General features: G+C 49.6%; 1 protein-coding gene across 3 annotated transcripts in view; it reads left to right on the forward strand.

Annotated features, from left to right (window-relative positions):
- The window catches only part of adgrd1 (adhesion G protein-coupled receptor D1), a 380,324-nt gene that overhangs the window by 123,266 nt on the left and 237,238 nt on the right, over positions 1-19,820 (forward strand). For all 3 annotated transcript variants that reach the window (XR_015761231.1, XM_087999853.1, XM_087999854.1), the window contains 2 exons: positions 1,955-2,028; positions 2,570-2,693. Coding sequence is in view for 2 of the 3 variants with exons in the window: in XM_087999853.1 (XP_087855979.1) it covers positions 1,955-2,028; positions 2,570-2,693 (198 nt within the window). In the remaining variant the exon portion in view is untranslated. The remainder of the gene's footprint in view (positions 1-1,954; positions 2,029-2,569; positions 2,694-19,820) is intronic.

A 19,820-nucleotide genomic window follows, 5' to 3' on the forward strand; every position in this document is an offset into this window, starting at 1 on the left:
TCTGGTACATCTCCTCTGCACCCTCCCCAAGGTCTGACCATCTTTCGAGCGTTGCAGAGCCCAGAGCTGAATACGATACTCCAGTTGTGGGTGAACATGTGATTTGGAAAAGTTTTGAACAGCATCTTCGATTTTTTTTAACACTTTCCTTTCATTTCACACGCGCAGTGTCCTGTATGCTTTTCTGCAAACTCTGTATCATCGATAGAAGCTTTATTGGAACTCAGTGGAATTGACCAGCTAAGTTTGTTTACACAACTGAAGTCTGCAGCACTAAGATTTGTCAAGAAAATAGAAAGTGCAATTATTCCTGCAAATTCTACGGCATATATTGAGGTTAATACACTGCCATAAAAGATAGTCAATATTTACTGTCGCACTCAATGTTCAATTTTGAATAAAAGGATGATAAAATGTTTTTAGAATGGTGTGGTGAAACAAAGAAAGAAATATGTGAATAGGAAGAGGCCATTCAGCTGCTCAATCTGTTCCTACGTTCAGTGGGATCAAAGCGGATCCCCTTCTTAGCTCCATCTAGACCGGGGGAAATGGTTTAAAGGTAAGGAATTTCCTACTTGAGATGGCAATGAGGAGGATTGTATTTGTCTGAGATGTTTGAGAGTCTTTGGAATGCTCCTTCCCAGTGAGTGGTGGAGGTGCGGGGTTGGGGCCCGGGGTGGGTGAATATTTTTAAAATGGAGTTTGATAGATTCTAGTGTAGTCGGGGAATCAAAGGCTTTGGGGAGTGAGTTAGGGAAGAAGGAGGACACAATCTGTTGGCCATAACTTTGTTGAATGAAGGAATACGCCTGCTTCTCATTCCTGCCTGGGTCCCGCTAACAGAATCACAAAATTGTTATGGCAGGGAAGGAGGCCATTCAGCCCACCATGCCTGCTGCTGGTACCAATCTCCTGCCTTTCCCCCAAATCTGTGCACACCAATCCCTTGTACTATCCCTCAGTAGAAAGCACGTTTTATTCACTCTTCCAGATGATGTGGCTGATCCGTGTGGGAATTGGCTACTCACAAGTTCGGAATACTCTTGGTATTAGGGTTCTCAGGATGAAAATTCCAGAGAAATGTAAGGAGTTACGGCAGAGGTTGGAAACTGTTGGAGACTTACACCTGGAACAGAGGCAATGAAGACATGATCAGTGAGAAGAGAGTCTCAATGGAGTAAAACAAGAAAGACTTGCCTTTGGCATGGGGCCAATTACTGGTGATCACAGACTGAATGTCATTGGTGAAACATCTCGGAGGAAGAATGGTCCTTCTCGTTGTCTTTACCTTCTGGAATGTTCTGAAAAGATGGTGGGCGCTGATTTCATCAACATTTCAAAAAGGAGTTTGGTGACAATGAGAGGGCAAAAGGAAAGGTGCATAGGATGAAACATCCTCAGAAACAGAGGTTGTTGGAGGAACTCAAAGTCTGGCAACATCTGAGGGGAGACACACAGAGTTAACGTTTTCAGTCAGTTGCGAAGAAGAGTCACTGGAATCGAAAAGTTATCTCTGTTTCTCTCCACACATGCTGCCAGACCTGTTAGGTTTCTCCAACAGTTTCTGTTTTTGTTTCAGATTCCAGCATCCAGGAATCTAAAGTTCTTTGCTTTACATTATGAAGCCTGTCACATCTTTATTAGAGCTGGAAATGTGTTGCTGGAAAAGCGCAGCAGGTCAGGCAGCATCCAGGGAACAGGAGAATCGACGTTTCGGGCATAAGCCCTTCTTCAGGAACCCGAAACGTCGATTCTCCTGTTCCCTGAATGCTGCCTGACCTGCTGCGCTTTTCCAGCAACACATTTCCAGCTCTGATCTCCAGCATCTGCAGACCTCACTTTCTCCACATCTTTATTAGAACCCGCATGGAAACAATGGGCCAAATAGCCTCCTGCTGGGCTGTAATCACTGGTTACTGAAATTTTACATTCTCTGTGTCTCCTTCTCTTTCAGACACCAGGACAGTATCAATTCGCCCTGAACAAAACCAACCAGGTATACCTGTGGTGTGCCTTTCTTGACTTCAGGTGAGCTGGTATATGGACACTCTTGAGCTTTGGGGTGGTACGGTGGCTCAGTGGTTAGCACTGCTGCCCCTCAGTGCCAGGGTCCCAGGTTCGATTCCAGCCTCGGGTGACTGTCTGTGTGGAGTTTGCACATTCTCCCCGTGTCTGCGCGGGTTTCCTCCGGGTGCTCTGATTTCCTCCCACAATCCACAAGACCATTAGATAGGAATGGAAATAAGGCCGTTCATCCCATCAAGTCAACTCTGCCATTCAATCATGGCTGATAGGCATTTCAATGCCATTTACCCACACTCTCCCTGTAGTCCTTAATTCCTTTCGAGATCAAGAATTTATCAATCCAAAATCTGAGCCACTGAGTTTCTTTAAGCCATGAACCGTTTTCCAAACTGTCGTGTGAACATTTTCCAAGCCCACTCCAGACACAGTCGAACTAATGACCTGGGCATTCAGCATGATGTGCTTTGACTTGTTTGGTAACTTTAGCTAGAGTTTTCGGGATGTTCCGTGATCTTCATCGCTGCCTTTTTATCTCTCCTCACAGCTCGGGCTCTGCTGTCTGGTCGAACGAAGGCTGCATTCGGATTGGTGGGAACATTTCCTACTCGGTCTGCCTGTGTAACCACCTCACCAACTTTGCCATCCTCATGCAGGTGGTCCCCCTAGAGGTCAGTGAACTGGGCTCGCGATCAAAAAGCAGGAAACAGCGCCCCCCCCCCCACCACCCCGACTCTGAAAGAAAGAGATCAAACTCAAGTAATCAGAGCCCGTGCCTTGAGATTCAATCACTGTTGCCATGCATCCACTATGTGCACAGCAAGATCCCACAGGATGGCTGTCCAGTTGGACTAGTTTTGATGGTGCTGTTTGAGGGAGGAATATTCACTGGGACACTGTGAGGGCTGAGGGTGGGCTGGGGGTATATATTGACCCTGACCTTTGAGGAATGCTGAGGAGTTTTGACTCTACAAGAGGGTAGACTGGAATGAAGGACACATCCTCCTCCAGTACCATCCCTCTTGGCTAAATGCCCTCAGGGGTTAATCAGACACTGGAGCTGGCATGAGGTGAAATTGCCCAATTGGGGTGAGGGGGTGGGGTGGGGGTACGGGTTAGGATGGGGGTGGGGTGAAGGGGCAAGGTGGGGGTAGGGGTAAGGTGGGGATGGGGTGAAGGGCTAAGGTGGGGGTTGGGGTTAAGGTGGGGTGGGGGTATTGGGTAAGGTGGGGGTGGGGTGAGGGGTAGGGTGGGAGTGGGATGAAGGTGTAAGGTGGGGGTGGGGTTAAGGTGGGTTTGGGGTGAGAGGTGGGGTGGAGGTGGAGGTGGAGGGTGGGGTTAAGGTGGGGGTGGGGTAAGGGGTAAGGTGGGGCTGGAGTGAAGGGATGGGGGTGGGGTGAGGGGTAAGGTGGGGGTGGGGTGAAGGGATGGGGTGGGGTGAAGGGGTAAGGTGGGGGTGGGGTGAGGGGTAAGGTGGGGATGGGGTGAAGGGGTGGGGTGGGGTGAAGGGGTAAGGTGGGGGTGGGGTGAGGGGTAAGGTGGGGTTGGGGTGAGGGGTAAGGTGGGGTTGTGGTGAGGGGTAAGGTGTGGGTGGGGTGAGGGGTAAGGTGGGGTTGGGGTGAGGGGTAGGGTGGGGTTGGGGTGAAGGGGTGGGGGGTGAGGGGTGGGTGTGATGTGTGTTGTACCCAATGAGCCTGGAACTCTGTGGAGAATTGGATCAGGGTGTGAAAGGGGAATGATTTACTGGAACTGACAAGAAGTCGGCAGGGGAGGAGCTGAACTGCTGTGTGAGAGGGCTAGCAGAGGATGGATGGCTTGAATGGCCTTGGTTTGCACAGTGACATTTCTCTGATTGTGTAATTATGTAATTACAAAGAGCAATGATATTCCAGAGGCACCTCTTCACACAACAGAGAGATGAGATACTGCTGCAACTGGGGCTCAATTGGAAATTTCAAAACTGCGATCGATAATTTGTTTTGGGCAAGATTGGAAAAGTTTCAAAAACCTAGGCAGAGAGATGGAGTTGGAATAGAGCCAGCATCATGTAGCTGAGCAAAGGACAGGCTCAAAGGGACTGAATTATTTTGTCCTGACTTTAATGAGTTCAGTTTAATTGTACAGAGAGAATAAAGAATTTGGATTGTTGACTTCAGAATAAGGTAGATTTAATAAAGACTTTGAAGAGCTTTGATAGAGCGAATAAGCAAAAGCTGTTTCCATTTTCAGGGAAACCAGTAATAAGAAGAAAACTAATTACGTTCAAGTGAAAAAGAACCAAGTGTTGTGTTTGTTTTTAAACAGTGAAAGCTGGGGGCTCAGGAACATTGAATTCGGATCTGAAGCTGGCTATTTGCCCCTTGAGCCTGCTCCAGCGTTCAGTAAGATCACTCCTGTTGTAGTTGTGGTCTCCCAATCCCAATCCCAATCCCAATCCCAATCCCAATCCCAATCCAAAAGTCCCTTCTCAATCAGAAATCTTTCAACCCCAACTTAAATAATTGGACAGAGCCAGACTTCACTGTCTTAATGGCCATATTAAAGAGAAACTGGTTCCTCATCGCTGTCTTCAATGGGGAGACCTCTTATTCGAAAAGAACAAAACACGAGGTGGAGTAGGCCATTCGGCCCATTCACATGATCATGGCTAATCCTTGATCTCAAAACCATATACATATTTTCTTCCCAAACCCCTGGGAGCCTCAAATGTCTAAAAATGTACCAGTTTTTTTCTTGAATATAATCAGTGACTGGCTTCCACTGGTAGCGAATTCCATATTCCACTGAAATATTAAACTCTGTTCCCATTTTGAGTTGCCCTCCACAGGAGAAAGCATGGTCTCAGATGCTATCTAATCCAGTCCATTCAGGATCTTAAATAAGATCTTTTCTCATTCTGGTAAACTCTGATGGATATTGACCTAACTTTCCTTCATAAATCTAATCCCTTCATCCCAGGAATGAGTCAAGTGAAGCTGCTGTGAACTGTAATCAATGCAATGGGATCCTCTTTCACGTAAGGTCACCATATCTCTGCACAGTGCCCCAGACGTGATCTCATCAAGAGCCTGTGCAGTAAAACATGATTACTTCTATATTCCATTCCCTTCAGAAACACCAAAACTGTTCTGGTGAAATGATCTGACTGCAAAGAGAAAAGGTTTGTCTATGCTGTCCTGGGTATAACATTGCAATCATCAATGTAACTGGAAGAAGCACAAAGACATGCCTGAGAATTAATACCTTCAGCAACAACAACAGCAGAAACTACCCCAGGAGCCCAGCAGCTCTGGCAGCATCTGTGGAAAGCAACCAGAGTGAACGTTTCAGGTCCTCAGAACAGAAACAATACCGTACTTTCCTCTTGGGGACCCTGCAGCCCTCTGAACTCAATACCCAGATCAATAATCTTAGGGCCTGGGCACCATCTCCCATCTCCTTAGCCCAAACCCCCACACACCAGGCCCTGTCATCACATGAGCTGCTACCACACACAGCCAATTGTCAGTCAGTAACAGTCCCAACGAGCAGCTATTCACTCTCCCAGACTTTACCCACTCCTCTGTCTGCCCAACACACACACAGTCTCTCTCTCGCTCTCGCTCTCTGTCTGTCTCTCGCTCTCTGTCTCTGTCTCTGTCTGTCTCTCTCTCTCTCTAGGCTCCATCTCCACCTATCATTTAAGCCAACTCCTCAACATATATACCAACCTTTTCCCAGCTACAATCAGTTCTGAGGAAGGGTCACTGGGCCTGAGACATTAACTCTACTTTCTCTCCACAGATCTGTAGCCAGACCTGCTGAGTTTCTCCAGCAGTTTCAGTTTTTGTTTCTGATTTCCAGCATCCGCATCACTTTGCATTATTTTCTCTCTGTTATGATTTGGAAAGTGCTGCCTGAGACGATGTTGGAAAGACAGGATTTAATACATCCTTTAAAAACCAAACATTTTCAGGGCCATGGGGAAAGCGCAGGGGAATGGGATTTATTAGAGAGCTCTCTCAAAGGAGCTGGCACAGGCATGATGGGGCTGAATGGCCTGTTTCTCTGCTATTTCATGGACTTATTCAATAATGAAACAGGGAGAGAATAAAAGGTGGTGAATCTGTGAAATTGTTTGCCACAAAAGGCTTTGGAGGCCAGGTCATTGTGTAAATTTAAGACTGAGATAGATAAGTTCTCGATTGTCAAGGGGATCAAAGGTTATGGGGAGAAAGCGGGAAAATGGGATTGAAAAACCTATCAGCCATGATTGAATGGTGGAGCAGGCTCAGTGGGCAGAGTGGCCTATGTCTGCTCCTATGTCTAAAAGTCTTATCTTCAGTCAGAAAGTGAAAGGTGGAGGGTTTGAAACCAGTAAAGGATTTGGAGGAGAAGTGTGTTTGAAAAGATCGAACCTGTCTCAAATAACAAATGAAATAAACTGAGAAGAAAAATTGGCACTGATTTTAGAGAGGTTGTGCTTAATGACCCTCTCTAACTCATTGAGGAAGTAACACCAAGAATAGACTCGGGTGATGTGGTAGATGTCAGGTATTTGGGTATAGAAAGGTTTTTGGATAAAGTTTGGGCTGATAAATAAAGTCAGAGCTTGTGGAGTGCAGAGATAAGAAGTGCAATGTGTTTGAATCAGGGAACAACACACCGGGTAAAAGCTGCTACTTGGATTAGCCGGACAGAGAACTGGTGTTCCACATGAGGAGTGCTGGGATCAGCTGCTTACAATCGGGATGGGGAATGGGGAGCAGAGGTACTAACGTGGGGAGAAGATTGGAGGTTGTAGTTAATGTAGGGAAGGAGTGAACAGCTACTAACGGCACTAGAATGGGCTCAGTAATGAAAACCATGCTGAGAGACCAATATTGATTGGACAGGTTGTACCCAGGTTATTGTTGAGACCTATCATGAGCCCCTACTGGCCCAGGAATGCTCCCTGTTCTCGATGTAAATGGGACTCACGATGCAGGGAATGATCAGGGGCTGGGGGAGGGTGGCCTGAGCAACTCTATGCCTTTGTCACCTCCTGGAAATGCCCCATTAAAATTGCCCCAGGAAGGCCATGTTTGATTCAATACCCAGGATATGTTCAAAGATGTGCAGGCTGGTGGATTGTGGGGGAGCTGGGATGCTCGTCAGAGGAGTAGTGCACACTCAATGGGCTGAATGGCCTCGACCTGCGCTGGAGACGATATGATGACATCAGGTCTACCCAACAATATCTGGTGGCAGGTGAGGGAGCGAGAGGGGCAGGCAGGAAGGCAGAACTTGCATTGAAATAGCACCTTTCACATCCTCAGGACATTCTCAAAGCACTTTAGGGTTGGATGATTTGAGTTATAGGGGAGAGGTTGATTAGGCAAGGGCTGTCTTCCCTGGAGCGTCGGAGGCTGAGGGGTGACCTTATAGAGGTTTATAAAATCATGAGGGGCATGGATAGGGTAAACAGACAAAGTCTTTTCCCTGGGGTCGGGGAGTCCAGAACTAGAGGGGCATAGGTTTAGGGTGAGAGGGGAAAGATATACAAGAGACCTAAGGGGCAACTTATTCATGCAGAGGTTGGTACGTGTATGGAATGAGCTGCCAGAGGAAGTGATGGAGGCTGGTACAATTGCAACATTTAAGAGGCATTTGGATGGGTATATGAACAGGAAGGGTTTGGAGGGACATGGGGCGGGTGCTGGCAGGTGGGACTAGATTGGGTTGGAATATCTGGTCGGCATGGACGGGTTGGACCGAAGGGTCTGTTTCTGTGCTGTACATCTCGATGACTCTATGATTCTAGAGACAGTGATATATTTTCTGAGTGTAGTCACAGCTGCAAGGCAGCAGTCAGTTTGTGCACAGCGAGATCCCACAGACAGCAATATGTTGTTTGACCAGGGGTTTGTTTCCTGATGTTTCCTGCATGTGAACCTGAGGCTGGTGTAACTGGTAAGATTGGACCACCCGCCTATTGGCAGCTCACACATTCAGAAAATCATTCCTCAAACAGCCAGACAGCTCAATATTTTATTGAAGAAAACAAACTCTGGAACATACGCTGAAAGATTCAGTTCTTAAAATAGATTGGTTTTCACTGGTTCCTGATGTTGCAATTTATCAAAAGAGCACTATCGCTTTAATTGATTCTGTTTGCAAACCTTCAACAGATTTATGGCTGAAAAACAGCTTCTTTTAATATTCTATGAAGAAAAACTGGCATTCTCCTCCAGCCCCTACACCCCTCCCTATCTCTGTAACCCCCCCTCCAGTCTCTCCACCCCCTCCCTATCTCTGTAACCCCCTCCAGCCCCCACACCCCCTCCCTATCTCTGTAACCCACTCCAGCCCCCACACCCCCTCCCTATCTCTGTAACCCCCCCTCCAGTCTCTCCACCCCCTCCCTATCGCTGTAACCCCCTCCAGCCCCGACACCCCTCCCTATCTCTGTAACCCCCTCCAGCCCCCACACCCCCTCCCTATCTCTGTAACCCCCTCCAGCCCCCACACCCCCTCCCTATCTCTGTAACCCCCTCCAGTCTCTCCACCCCCTCCCTATCTCTGTAACCCCCTCCAGCCCCTACACCCCCTCCCTATCTCTGTAATCTCCTCCAGCCCCTACACCCCCTCCCTATCTCTGTAAGCCCTTCCAGCCCCTACATGCCCTCCCTATCTCTGTAACCCCCTACACCCCCTCCCTATCTCTATAACCCCCTCCAGCTCCTATACCCCCTCCCTATCTCTGTAACCCCCCTCCAGCCCCTACACCCCCTCCCTATCTCTATAACCCCCTCCAGCCCCTACACCCCATCCCTACCTCTATAACCTCCTCCAGCCCCTACACCCCTCCCTATCTCTGTAATCCCCTCCAGCCCCTACATACCCTCCCTATCTCTATAACCCCCTCCAGCCCCTACACCACCTCCCTATCTCTGTAATCCCCTCCAGCCCCTACATGCCCTCCCTATCTCTGTAACCCCCTACACCCCCTCCCTATCTCTATAACCCCCTCCAGCTCCTATACCCCCTCCCTATCTCTGTAACCCCCCTCCAGCCCCTACACCCCCTCCCTATCTCTATAACCCCCTACACCCCATCCCTACCTCTATAACCTCCTCCAGCCCCTACACCCCTCCCTATCTCTGTAATCCCCTCCAGCCCCTATACCCCCTCCCTATCTCTGTAACTCCCACCAGCATCTACACCCCTTCCTATCTCTGTAATCCCCTCCAGCCCCTACACGCCCTCCCTATGTCTGTAACCCCCTCCAGCCCCTACACCCCCTCCCTGTCTCTGTAACCACCTCCAGCCTCTAGACCCCCTCCCTATCTTTGTAATCCCCTCCAGCCCCTACACCTCCTCCCTATCTTTGTAATCCCCTCCAGCCCCTACACCCCCTCCCTATCTTTGTAACCCCCTCCAGCCCCTACACCCCCTCCCTGTCTCTGTAACCACCTCCAGCCTCTAGACCCCCTCCCTATCTTTGTAATCCCCTCCAGCCCCTACACCTCCTCCCTATCTTTGTAATCCCCTCCAGCCCCTACACCCCCTCCCTATCTTTGTAACGCCCTCCAGCATCTACACCCCTCCCTATCTCTGTAATCCCCTCCAGCCACTACACTCCCTCCCTATCTCTATAACCCCCTCCAGCCCCTACGCTCCTCTCTATCTCTGTAACCCCCTCCAGCCCCTACACCACCTCCCTATCTTTGTAACGCCCTCCAGTTCCTACACCCCCTCCCTATCTCTGTAACCCCCTCCACCCCTACACCCCCTCCCCATCTCTGTAATCACCTCCAGTTCCTACATCCCTCCCTATCTCTGTAAGCCACACTAGCCCCGACACCCCCTCCCTATCTTTGTAATCCCCTCCAGCCCCTACACACCCTAACTATCTCTGTAATCTCCTCCAGGCCCTATACCTCCTCCCTATTTCTGTCACCCCCTCCAGTTCCTACAACCCCTCCCTATCTCTGTCACCCCCTCCAGCCCCTACACCCCCTCCCTATCTGTCACTCCCTCCAGCCCCTAGACGCCCTCCCTATCTCTGTAACCCCCTCCAGCTCCTACACCGCTCCCTATCTCTGTAACCCCCTCCACCCCTACACCCCCTCCCTATCTCTGTAACCCCCTCCAGCTCCTACACCGCTCCCTATCTCTGTAACCCCCTCCACCCCTACACCCCCTCCCTATCTCTGTAACCCCCTCCAGTTTCTACACCCCTCCCTATCTTTGTAAGCCCCTCCACCCCCTACACACCCTCCCTATTTCTGTAACTCCCTCCAGTTCCTACACCCCCTCCCTATCTCTGTAACCCCCTCCAGTTTCTACACCCCTCCCTATCTCTGTAAGCCCCTCCAGCCCCTACACCCCCTCCCTATCTCTGTAACCCCCTCCAGCCCGTACACCCCCTCCCTATCTCTGCAACCCCCTCCAGCCCATACACCCCCTTGCTATCTCTATAACCCCCTCCAGCCCCTACACCCCCTCCCTATCTCTGTAACACCCTCCAGCTCTGACACCCCCTCCCTATCTCTGTAACCCCATCCAGCCCCTACACCCCCTCCCTATCTCTGTAACCCCCTCCAGCCACTACACCCCCTCCCTATCTCTGTAACCCCCTCCAGCCACTACACCCCCTCCCTATCTCTGTAACCCCCTCCAGTTCCTACACCCTCTCCCTATCTCTGTAACCCCCCCCTGCCCCTAGACCCCCTCCCTATCTCTGTAACCTCCTCCACCCCTACACCCCTCCCTATCACTGTAACCCCCCTCCAGCCCCTACACCCCCTCCCTATCTCTGTAACCCCCCCCCTCCAGCCCCTACACCCCCTCCCTATCTCTGTAACCCCCTCCTGCCCCTAGACCCCCTCCCTATCTCTGTAACCCCCTCCAGCCCCTACACCCCCTCCCTATCTCTGTAACCCCTTCATCCCTACACCCCCTCCCTATCTGTGTAACCCCCCTACACCCCCTCCCTATCTGTGTAACCCCCCTACACCCCCTCCCTATCTGTGTAACCCCCCTACACCCCCTCCCTATCTGTGTAACCCCCCTACACCCCCTCCCTATCTGTGTAACCCCCCTACACCCCCTCCCTATCTCTGTAACCCCTCTACACCCCCTCCCTATCTCTGTAAACCCCCTACACCCCCTCCCTATCTCTGTTACCCCCCTACACGCCCTCCCTATCTCTGTAACCCCCCTACACCCCCTCCCTATCTCTGTAACCCCCTACACCCCCTCCCTATCTCTGTTACCCCCCTACACGCCCTCCCTATCTCTGTAACCCCCTACACTCCCTCGCTATCTCTGTAACCCCCTCCAGCCCCAACACCCCCTCCCTACCTCTGTAACCCCCCTACACACCCTCCCTATCTCTGTTACGCCCTCCAGCCCCTCCCTATCTCTGTTGCCCCCCTACACCACCTCCCTATCTCTGTTACCCCCCACACCCCCTCCCTACCTCTCTAACCCCCCTACACACCCTCCCTATCTCTTACCCCCTCTAGCCCCTCCCTATCTCTTTTAACCCCCCTACACCCCCTCCCTATCTCTGTTACCCCCCTACACCCCCTCCCTATCTCTGTAACCCCCCTACACCCCCTCCCTATCTCTGTAACCCCCCTACACCCCCTCCCTATCTCTGTAACCCCCCTACACCCCCTCCCTATCTCTGTAACCCCCCTACACCCCCTCCCTATCTGTGTAACCCCCCTACACCCCCTCCCTATCTCTGTAACCCCCTCCAGCCCCAACAACCCCTCCCTATCTCTGTTACCCCCCTACACCCCCTCCCTATCTCTGTTACCCCCCTACACCCCCTCCCTATCTCTTGTACCCCCCTACACCCCCTCCCTATCTCTGTAACCCCCCTACACTCCCTCCCGATCTCTGTAACCCCCCTACACCCCCTCCCTATCTCTGTAACCCCCCTACACCCCCTCCCTATCTCTGTAACCCCCCTACACCCCCTCCCTATCTCTGTAACCCCCCTACACCCCCTCCCTATCTCTGTAACCCCCTCCACCTCCTTGATCTCTGCGCTGGTCCAGTTCTGCTCTGATGCTTATGGAATTTTTCTTGCACCCAACCTGGTGGCTGTGTCTGTGTTGCCTTGGCCTGGGGTTTTCCCCCCTCATCCCCTCTGCCTCTCCCTGAAGCTTTGTTGAAGATGCACTTTGACCAGGTCTTGATACCTGTCCAATAGCTGTACTTGGGTCAGTCCCAAACTTGACAGTGTACCTGTGAGGTGTTTTGTATGACTTTTATGTTCGGGTGTTATATACATTCTTGTTGGTATACTTCACCAGTGTGAATGCCAGTTTGTTTCTGTACTGTGATAATGAAAGCAGACTGGAAATGGGAAGGGAATAGGATGTGTGGGCTGTGCAGGGATGAGTGATTACGGTGCCAGAGTAGTTTCATAAGAAAAGAGTTGGTTCCCTTGGGCGAGCCAGGGAAATGAAATCCATATCCGAGGGGGCTTGGGGCAGTAAACATTGACAAACTGGCCCCGGAATTCTGAGCACTTTCAATACTGGGACACAGCTTCCGGATAGACCAGAGCCAGATGTCAGACAAATGCACAACAGCGAGAGGGGAAGGTGGGAATATTTTTCACACCCAGATGCTATAAACTGTCAACTCATTTCGAGAGCGAACAAGGAGTTTGTTGGAGAAAGAGAAATATTGAAAAGGGAATAGGAAGCTCAGACAAATTGGTAACACGTGTTACCAATTACACGTGTGTCCAAAGGCTGGGCACTCACCTCCCTGTGTCCAGAGGCTGGACACGCACCTCCCTGTGTCCAGAGGCTGGGCACGCACCTCCCTGTGTCCAGAGGCTGGGCACGCACCTCCCTGTGTCCAGAGGCTGGGCACTTGAACATGACTTGAGCAGAGAATGAAATATCTGGGATGAGACTGGGTGGGATATTAAATGGAGCGGGGAGTTAGGAGGGAGAGTGGGATTAGACTGGGTGGAATATTAAAGGGAGCGGGGAGTGAGGGGGAGAGTGGGATTAGACTTGGGTGGGATATTAAAGGGAGCGGGGAGTGAGGGGGAGAGTGGGATTAGACTGGGTGGGATATTAAAGGGAGCGGGGAGTGAGGGGGAGAGTGGGATTAGACTGGGTGGGATATTAAAGGGAGCAGGGAGTGAGGGGGAGAGTGGGATTAGACTGGGTGGGATATTAAAGGGAGTATGGAGTGAGGGGGAGAGTGGGATTAGACTGGGTGGGATATTAAAGGGGGTGGGGAGTGAGGGGGGAGAGTGGGATTAGACTGGGTGGGATATTAAAGGGAATGGGGAGTGAGGGGGAGAGTGGGATTAGACTGGGTGGGATATTAAAGGGAGCATGGAGTGAGGGGGAGAGTGGGATTAGACTGGGTGGGATATTAAAGGGAGCAGGGAGTGAGGGGGGAGAGTGGGATTAGACTGGGTGGGATATTAAAGGGAGTGGGGAGTGAGGGGGGAGAGTGGGATTAGACTGGGTGGGATATTAAAGGGGGTGGGGAGTGAGGGGGAGAGTGGGATTAGACTGGGTGGGATATTAAAGGGAGTGGGGAGTGAGGGGGGAGAGTGGGATTAGACTGGGTGGGATATTAAAGGGAATGGGGAGTGAGGGGGAGAGTGGGATTAGACTGGGTGGGATATTAAAGGGAGCAGGGAGTGAGGGGGGAGAGTGGGATTAGACTGGGTGGGATATTAAAGGGGGGTGGGATATTAAAGGGAGCAGGGAGTGAGGGGGAGAGTGGGATTAGACTGGGTGGGATATTAAAGGGAGCAGGGAGTGAGGGGGAGAGTGGGATTAGACTGGGTGGGATATTAAAGGGAGCGGGGAGTGAGGGGGGAGAGTGGGATTAGACTGGGTGGGATATTAAAGGGAGCAGGGAGTGAGGGGGAGAGTGGGATTAGACTGGGTGGGATATTAAAGGGGGTGGGGAGTGAGGGGGAGAGTGGGATTAGACTGGGTGGGATATTAAAGGGAGTGGGGAGTGAGGGGGGAGAGTGGGATTAGACTGGGTGGGATATTAAAGGGAATGGGGAGTGAGGGGGAGAGTGGGATTAGACTGGGTGGGATATTAAAGGGAGCAGGGAGTGAGGGGGGAGAGTGGGATTAGACTGGGTGGGATATTAAAGGGGGGGTGGGATATTAAAGGGAGCAGGGAGTGAGGGGGAGAGTGGGATTAGACTGGGTGGGATATTAAAGGGAGCAGGGAGTGAGGGGGAGAGTGGGATTAGACTGGGTGGGATATTAAAGGGAGTGAGGGGGAGAGTGGGATTAGACTGGGTGGGATATTAAAGGGAGCGGGGAGTGAGGGGGGAGAGTGGGATTAGACTGGGTGAGATATTAAAGGGAGTGGGGAGTGAGGGGGGAGAGTGGGATTAGACTGGGTGGGATATTAAAGGGAATGGGGAGTGAGGGGGAGAGTGGGATTAGACTGGGTGGGATATTAAAGGGAGTGGGGAGTGAGGGAGGAGTGTGGGATTAGACTGGGTGGGATATTAAAGGGAACAGGGAGTGAGTGGGATTAGACTGGGTGGGATATTAAAGGGAGTGGGGAGTGAGGGGGGAGTGTGGGATTAGACTGGGTGGGATATTAAAGGGAGCGGGGAGTGAGGGGGAGAGTGGGATTAGACTGGGTGGGATATTAAAGGGAGCGGGGAGTGAGGGGGGAGAGTGGGATTAGACTGGGTGAGATATTAAAGGGAGCGGGGAGTGAGGGGGGAGAGTGGGATTAGACTGGGTGAGATATTAAAGGGAGCATGGAGTGAGGGGGAGAGTGGGATTAGACTGGGTGGGATATTAAAGGGAGCGGGGAGTGAGGGGGGAGAGTGGGATTAGACTGGGTGGGATATTAAAGGGAGTTGGGAGTGAGGGGGAGAGTGGGATTAGACTGGGTGAGATATTAAAGGGAATGGGGAGTGAGGGGGGAGAGTGGGATTAGACTGGCTGAGATTTTTTTTATATTTCAAAAATATGCTTTATTCATAAAATTATTTGGATCTCTATATAATTGGTCATGCCATTCTTGTGCACACATTGCTTTACACACAGACATCGAAATTTATTTTTCCTGTATACAACTCTGTACATTTACTATCCAGCTCTTCTGCTGAGGCGTCAGTGGAGCCCAAATGACTGTGTGGGCCCCCTGTTCTTCGTTAGGCAGGCAGATGGTGGTCTTTCCCCACCGTGCCTTGGTGGCAGCTGCCCCAAGCTTCAGCGCGTCCCTCAACACGTAGTCCTGGACCTTGGAATGTGCCAGTCTGCAACACTCAGTCGGGGTCAACTCCTTCAGCTGGAAGATCAACAGCTTTCGGACCGCCCAGAGAGCGTCCTTCACCGAGTTGATGATCCTCCAGGCACAGTTGATGTTCGTCTCGGTGTGCGTCCCGGGGAACAGGCCGTACAGCACGGAGTCCCGCGTCACGGCACTGCTCGGGACGAACCTCGACAAACACCACTGCATTCCTCTCCAGACTTCCTCTGCGTAGGCACATTCCAGAAGGAGGTGTGTGACAGTCTCGTCCCCCCCGCAGCCGCTTCGAGGGCAGCGTGCGGTGCGGCTGAGAGTCCGGGCGTGCATAAAGGATCTCACAGGCAGAGCCCTTCTCACCACCAGCCAAGCCATGTCTTGGTGCTTGTTGGAAAGTTCTGGCGATGAGGCATTCTGCCAAATGGCTTTGACAGTCTGCTCAGGGAACCGCTCGATAGGATCCGCCCTCTCCTTTTCCTGAAGGGTCTCAAGGACACTACGTGCTGACCACTTCCTGATGGACTTGTGGTCAAAGGTGTTTTTCTTCATAAACTTCTCCACGAAGGACAGGTGATACGGAAAGGTCCAACTACTCGGAGCGTTCCTCGGCAGCGAGGCCAGGCCCATCCTTCGCAACACCGGGGACAGGTAGAACCTCAGTACGTAGTGACACTTGGTGTTTGCGTACCGGGGATCCACGTACAGCTTGATGCAGCCACACACAAAGGTGGCCATCAGGGTGAGGGTGGCATTGGGTGTATTTTTTCCCCCATTGCCCAGGTCCTTGTACATTATGTCCCTTCGGACCCAGTCCATCTTTGACCTCCATATGAACTGGAAGATGGCCCGGGTGACTGCAGCAGCACAGGTTCTGGGAATAGGCCAGACCTGTGCCACGTATAACAGCAATGACAGTGCCTCACACCTGATGACCAGGTTTTTTCCCGCGATTGAGAGCAACCTTTGCTTATATGAGAGCAACATCTGCCCAGTTTCTGCCTCACTTTGCTGATATGCTCCTCCCAAGACTTGGCGACGCCCCAGCCCTCCTGAACCAAATACCCAGCACCTTCAGGTGGTCGGTCCAGACGGTGAAGGGGATCGAGGATTGGTCAGCCCAGTTCCCGAAGAGCATGGCATCGCTCTTGCCTCGGTTTACCTTGGCCCCCGAGGCCCGTTCGAACTGGTCACATATGCACGTGAGTCTGTGCATGGACAGCGGATCCGAGCAGAAAACAGCGACGTCATCCATGTACAGGGAGGCCTTATCCTGCAGGCCCCTGCTGCCAGGAATAGTCACCTCTGTCAGGCTCGCATCCTTCCTGATGGACTCGGCAAATGGCTCTATGCAACACACAAACAAGACAGGAGAGAGAGGGCAGCCCTGCCTGACTCCAGATCTGACTGGGAAGCTATCTGATTCCCACCCATTGATTGAGACTGCACTGACAATGTTGGTGTAGAGCAGTCTGATCCAATTGCAGATTCCCTCCCCAAAGCCCATTTTGGAGAGGACATCCCTTATATATGTATGCAATATCCTTTCAAAGGCTTTCTCTTGGTCCAGGCTGATCAGGCAGGTGTCCAACCCTCTGTCCTGCACATACGCGATCGTATCCCTGAGGAGTGCGAGACTCTCAGCGAGCTTCCTGCCCGGCACAGCACAGGTTTGGTCAGGGTGAATCACCGACCCCAGAGCAGACCTGACCCGGTTGGCGATGACCTTTGACAAGATTTTGTAGTCTGCATTCAACAGTGAGATTGGTCTCCAATGTTTGAGTTCCTCCCTCTTCCCCCTTCCGCTTGTAGACGAGGGTGATGATGCCTTTCCTCATGGATTCACTCATGGTACCTGCCCGAAGCATACTGACATACACCTCCAGCAGGTCCTGGCCAATCAAGTCCCACAGAGCGGAATAGAGCTCGACCGGTAAGCCGTCGCTTCCGGGAGTTTTATTCTTTTTGAAGGACTCAAGGGCCTTGGTCAGCTCGTTCTGAGATAGCGGCTGGTCCAGCCTCTCTCGTGTTCCATTGTCTAAGATCCCCGTGATAGAGGACAGGAACGACTGGGAGGCTGCGCTGTCGGTCGGCTTCGCGTCATACAGACTGGGATTAGAGTGAGTGGGATATTGAAGGGTGTGACGCTTGAAGTTTGGTGTGGGAGAAGTGGGAGTGATTCCTGGAGAACGGTTCAGTTACTGGGGAACCCGGTTTGTGTCATATTGGGACAGTGGTTAGTTGATTGGCAGAGTGGACTCTGACAGTATATTATGGATGAATGATATGAGGGAAAACATGTTGGTAAGAGAGAGACACAGAGAGAGACAATGACAATCGGGAAGGGACAGAGCACATCACACTGTGTATGACAGCAGGGAGAGACCCAGTCAGCACAATTGGAAGCTAATTAGAACAAAACCACTGTGTCTAAATACCTACTGCACCTCAATACCCTCTGTATCTAAATACCCTCTGTATCTAAATACCCTCTGTATCTAAATACCTTCTGTATCTAAATACCCTCTGTATCTAAATACCTTCTGTATCTAAATACCCTCTGTATCTAAATACCCTCTGTATCTAAATACCTTCTGTATCTAAATACCTTCTGTATCTAAATACCCTCTGTATCTAAATACCTTCTGTATCTAAATACCTTCTGTATCTAAATACCCTCTGTATCTAAATACCCTCTGTATCTAAATACCTTCTGTATCTAAGTACCTTCTGTATCTAAATACCCTCTGTATCTAAATACCCTCTGTATCTAAATACCTTCTGTATCTAAGTACCTTCTGTATCTAAATACCCTCTGTATCTAAATACCTTCTGTATCTAAATACCTTCTGTATCTAAATACCTTCTGGATCTAAATACCCTCCGTATCTAAATACCCTCTGTATCTAAATACCCTCTGTATCTAAATACCTTCTGTATCTAAATACCCTCTGTATCTAAATACCTTCTGTATCTAAGTACCTTCTGTATCTAAATACCCTCTGTATCTAAATACCCTCTGTATCTAAATACCCTCTGTATCTAAATACCTTCTGTATCTAAATACCTTCTGTATCTAAATACCCTCTGTATCTAAATACCTTCTGTATCTAAATACCCTCTGTATCTAAATACCCTCTGTATCTAAATACCTTCTGTATCTAAATACCCTCTGTATCTAAATACCTTCTGTATCTAAGTACCTTCTGTATCTAAATACCCTCTGTATCTAAATACCTTCTGTATCTAAATACCTTCTGTATCTAAATACCTTCTGTATCTAAGTACCTTCTGTATCTAAATACCCTCTGTATCTAAATACCCTCTGTATCTAAATACCTTCTGTATCTAAGTACCTTCTGTATCTAAATACCCTCTGTATCTAAATACCCTCTGTATCTAAATACCTTCTGTATCTAAATACCTTCTGTATCTAAATACCCTCTGTATCTAAATACCTTCTGTATCTAAGTACCTTCTGTATCTAAATACCCTCTGTATCTAAATACCCTCTGTATCTAAATACCTTCTGTATCTAAATACCATCTGTTTCTAAATACCCTCTGTATCTAAATACCTTCTGTATCTAAATACCTTCTGTATCTAAATACCCTCTGTATCTAAATACCTTCTGTATCTAAGTACCTTCTGTATCTAAATACCCTCTGTATCTAAATACCCTCTGTATCTAAATACCCTCTGTATCTAAATACCTTCTGTATCTAAATACCTTCTGTATCTAAATACCCTCTGTATCTAAATACCCTCTGTATCTAAATACCTTCTGTATCTAAATACCTTCTGTATCTAAATACCTTCTGTATCTAAATACCCTCTGTATCTAAATACCTTCTGTATCTAAATACCTTCTGTATCTAAATACCTTCTGTATCTAAGTACCTTCTGTATCTAAATACCCTCTGTATCTAAATACCTTCTGGATCTAAATACCCTCTGTATCTAAATACCTTCTGTATCTAAATACCTTCTGTCTCTAAATACCCTCTGTATCTAAATACCTTCTGTATCTAAATACCCTCTGTATCTAAATACCCTCTGTATCTAAATACCTTCTGTATCTAAATACCTTCTGTATCTAAATACCCTCTGTATCTAAATACCTTCTGTATCTAAATACCCTCTGTATCTAAATACCTTCTGTATCTAAATACCCTCTGTATCTGAATACCTTCTGTATCTAAATACCTTCTGTATCTAAATACCCTCTGTATCTAAATACACTCTGTGTCTAAATACCCTCTGTATCTAAATACCCTCTGTATCTAAATACCCTCTGTATCTAAATACCTTCTGTATCTAAATACCTTCTGTTTCTAAATACCCTCTGTATCTAAATACCTTCTGTATCTAAATACCTTCTGTATCTAAATACCCTCTGTATCTAAATACCTTCTGTATCTAAATACCTTCTGTATCTAAATACTCTCTGTATCTAAATACCTTCTGTATCTAAATACCTTCTGTATCTAAATACTCTCTGTATCTAAATACCCTCTGTATCTAAATACCCTCTGTATCTAAATACCTTCTGTATC

This window comes from Chiloscyllium plagiosum, unplaced genomic scaffold (genome assembly GCF_037043375.1).
Source record: "Chiloscyllium plagiosum isolate Xiang-an unplaced genomic scaffold, Cpla_swu_hap1 HiC_scaffold_24, whole genome shotgun sequence".
Lineage (NCBI taxonomy): Eukaryota > Metazoa > Chordata > Chondrichthyes > Orectolobiformes > Hemiscylliidae > Chiloscyllium > Chiloscyllium plagiosum.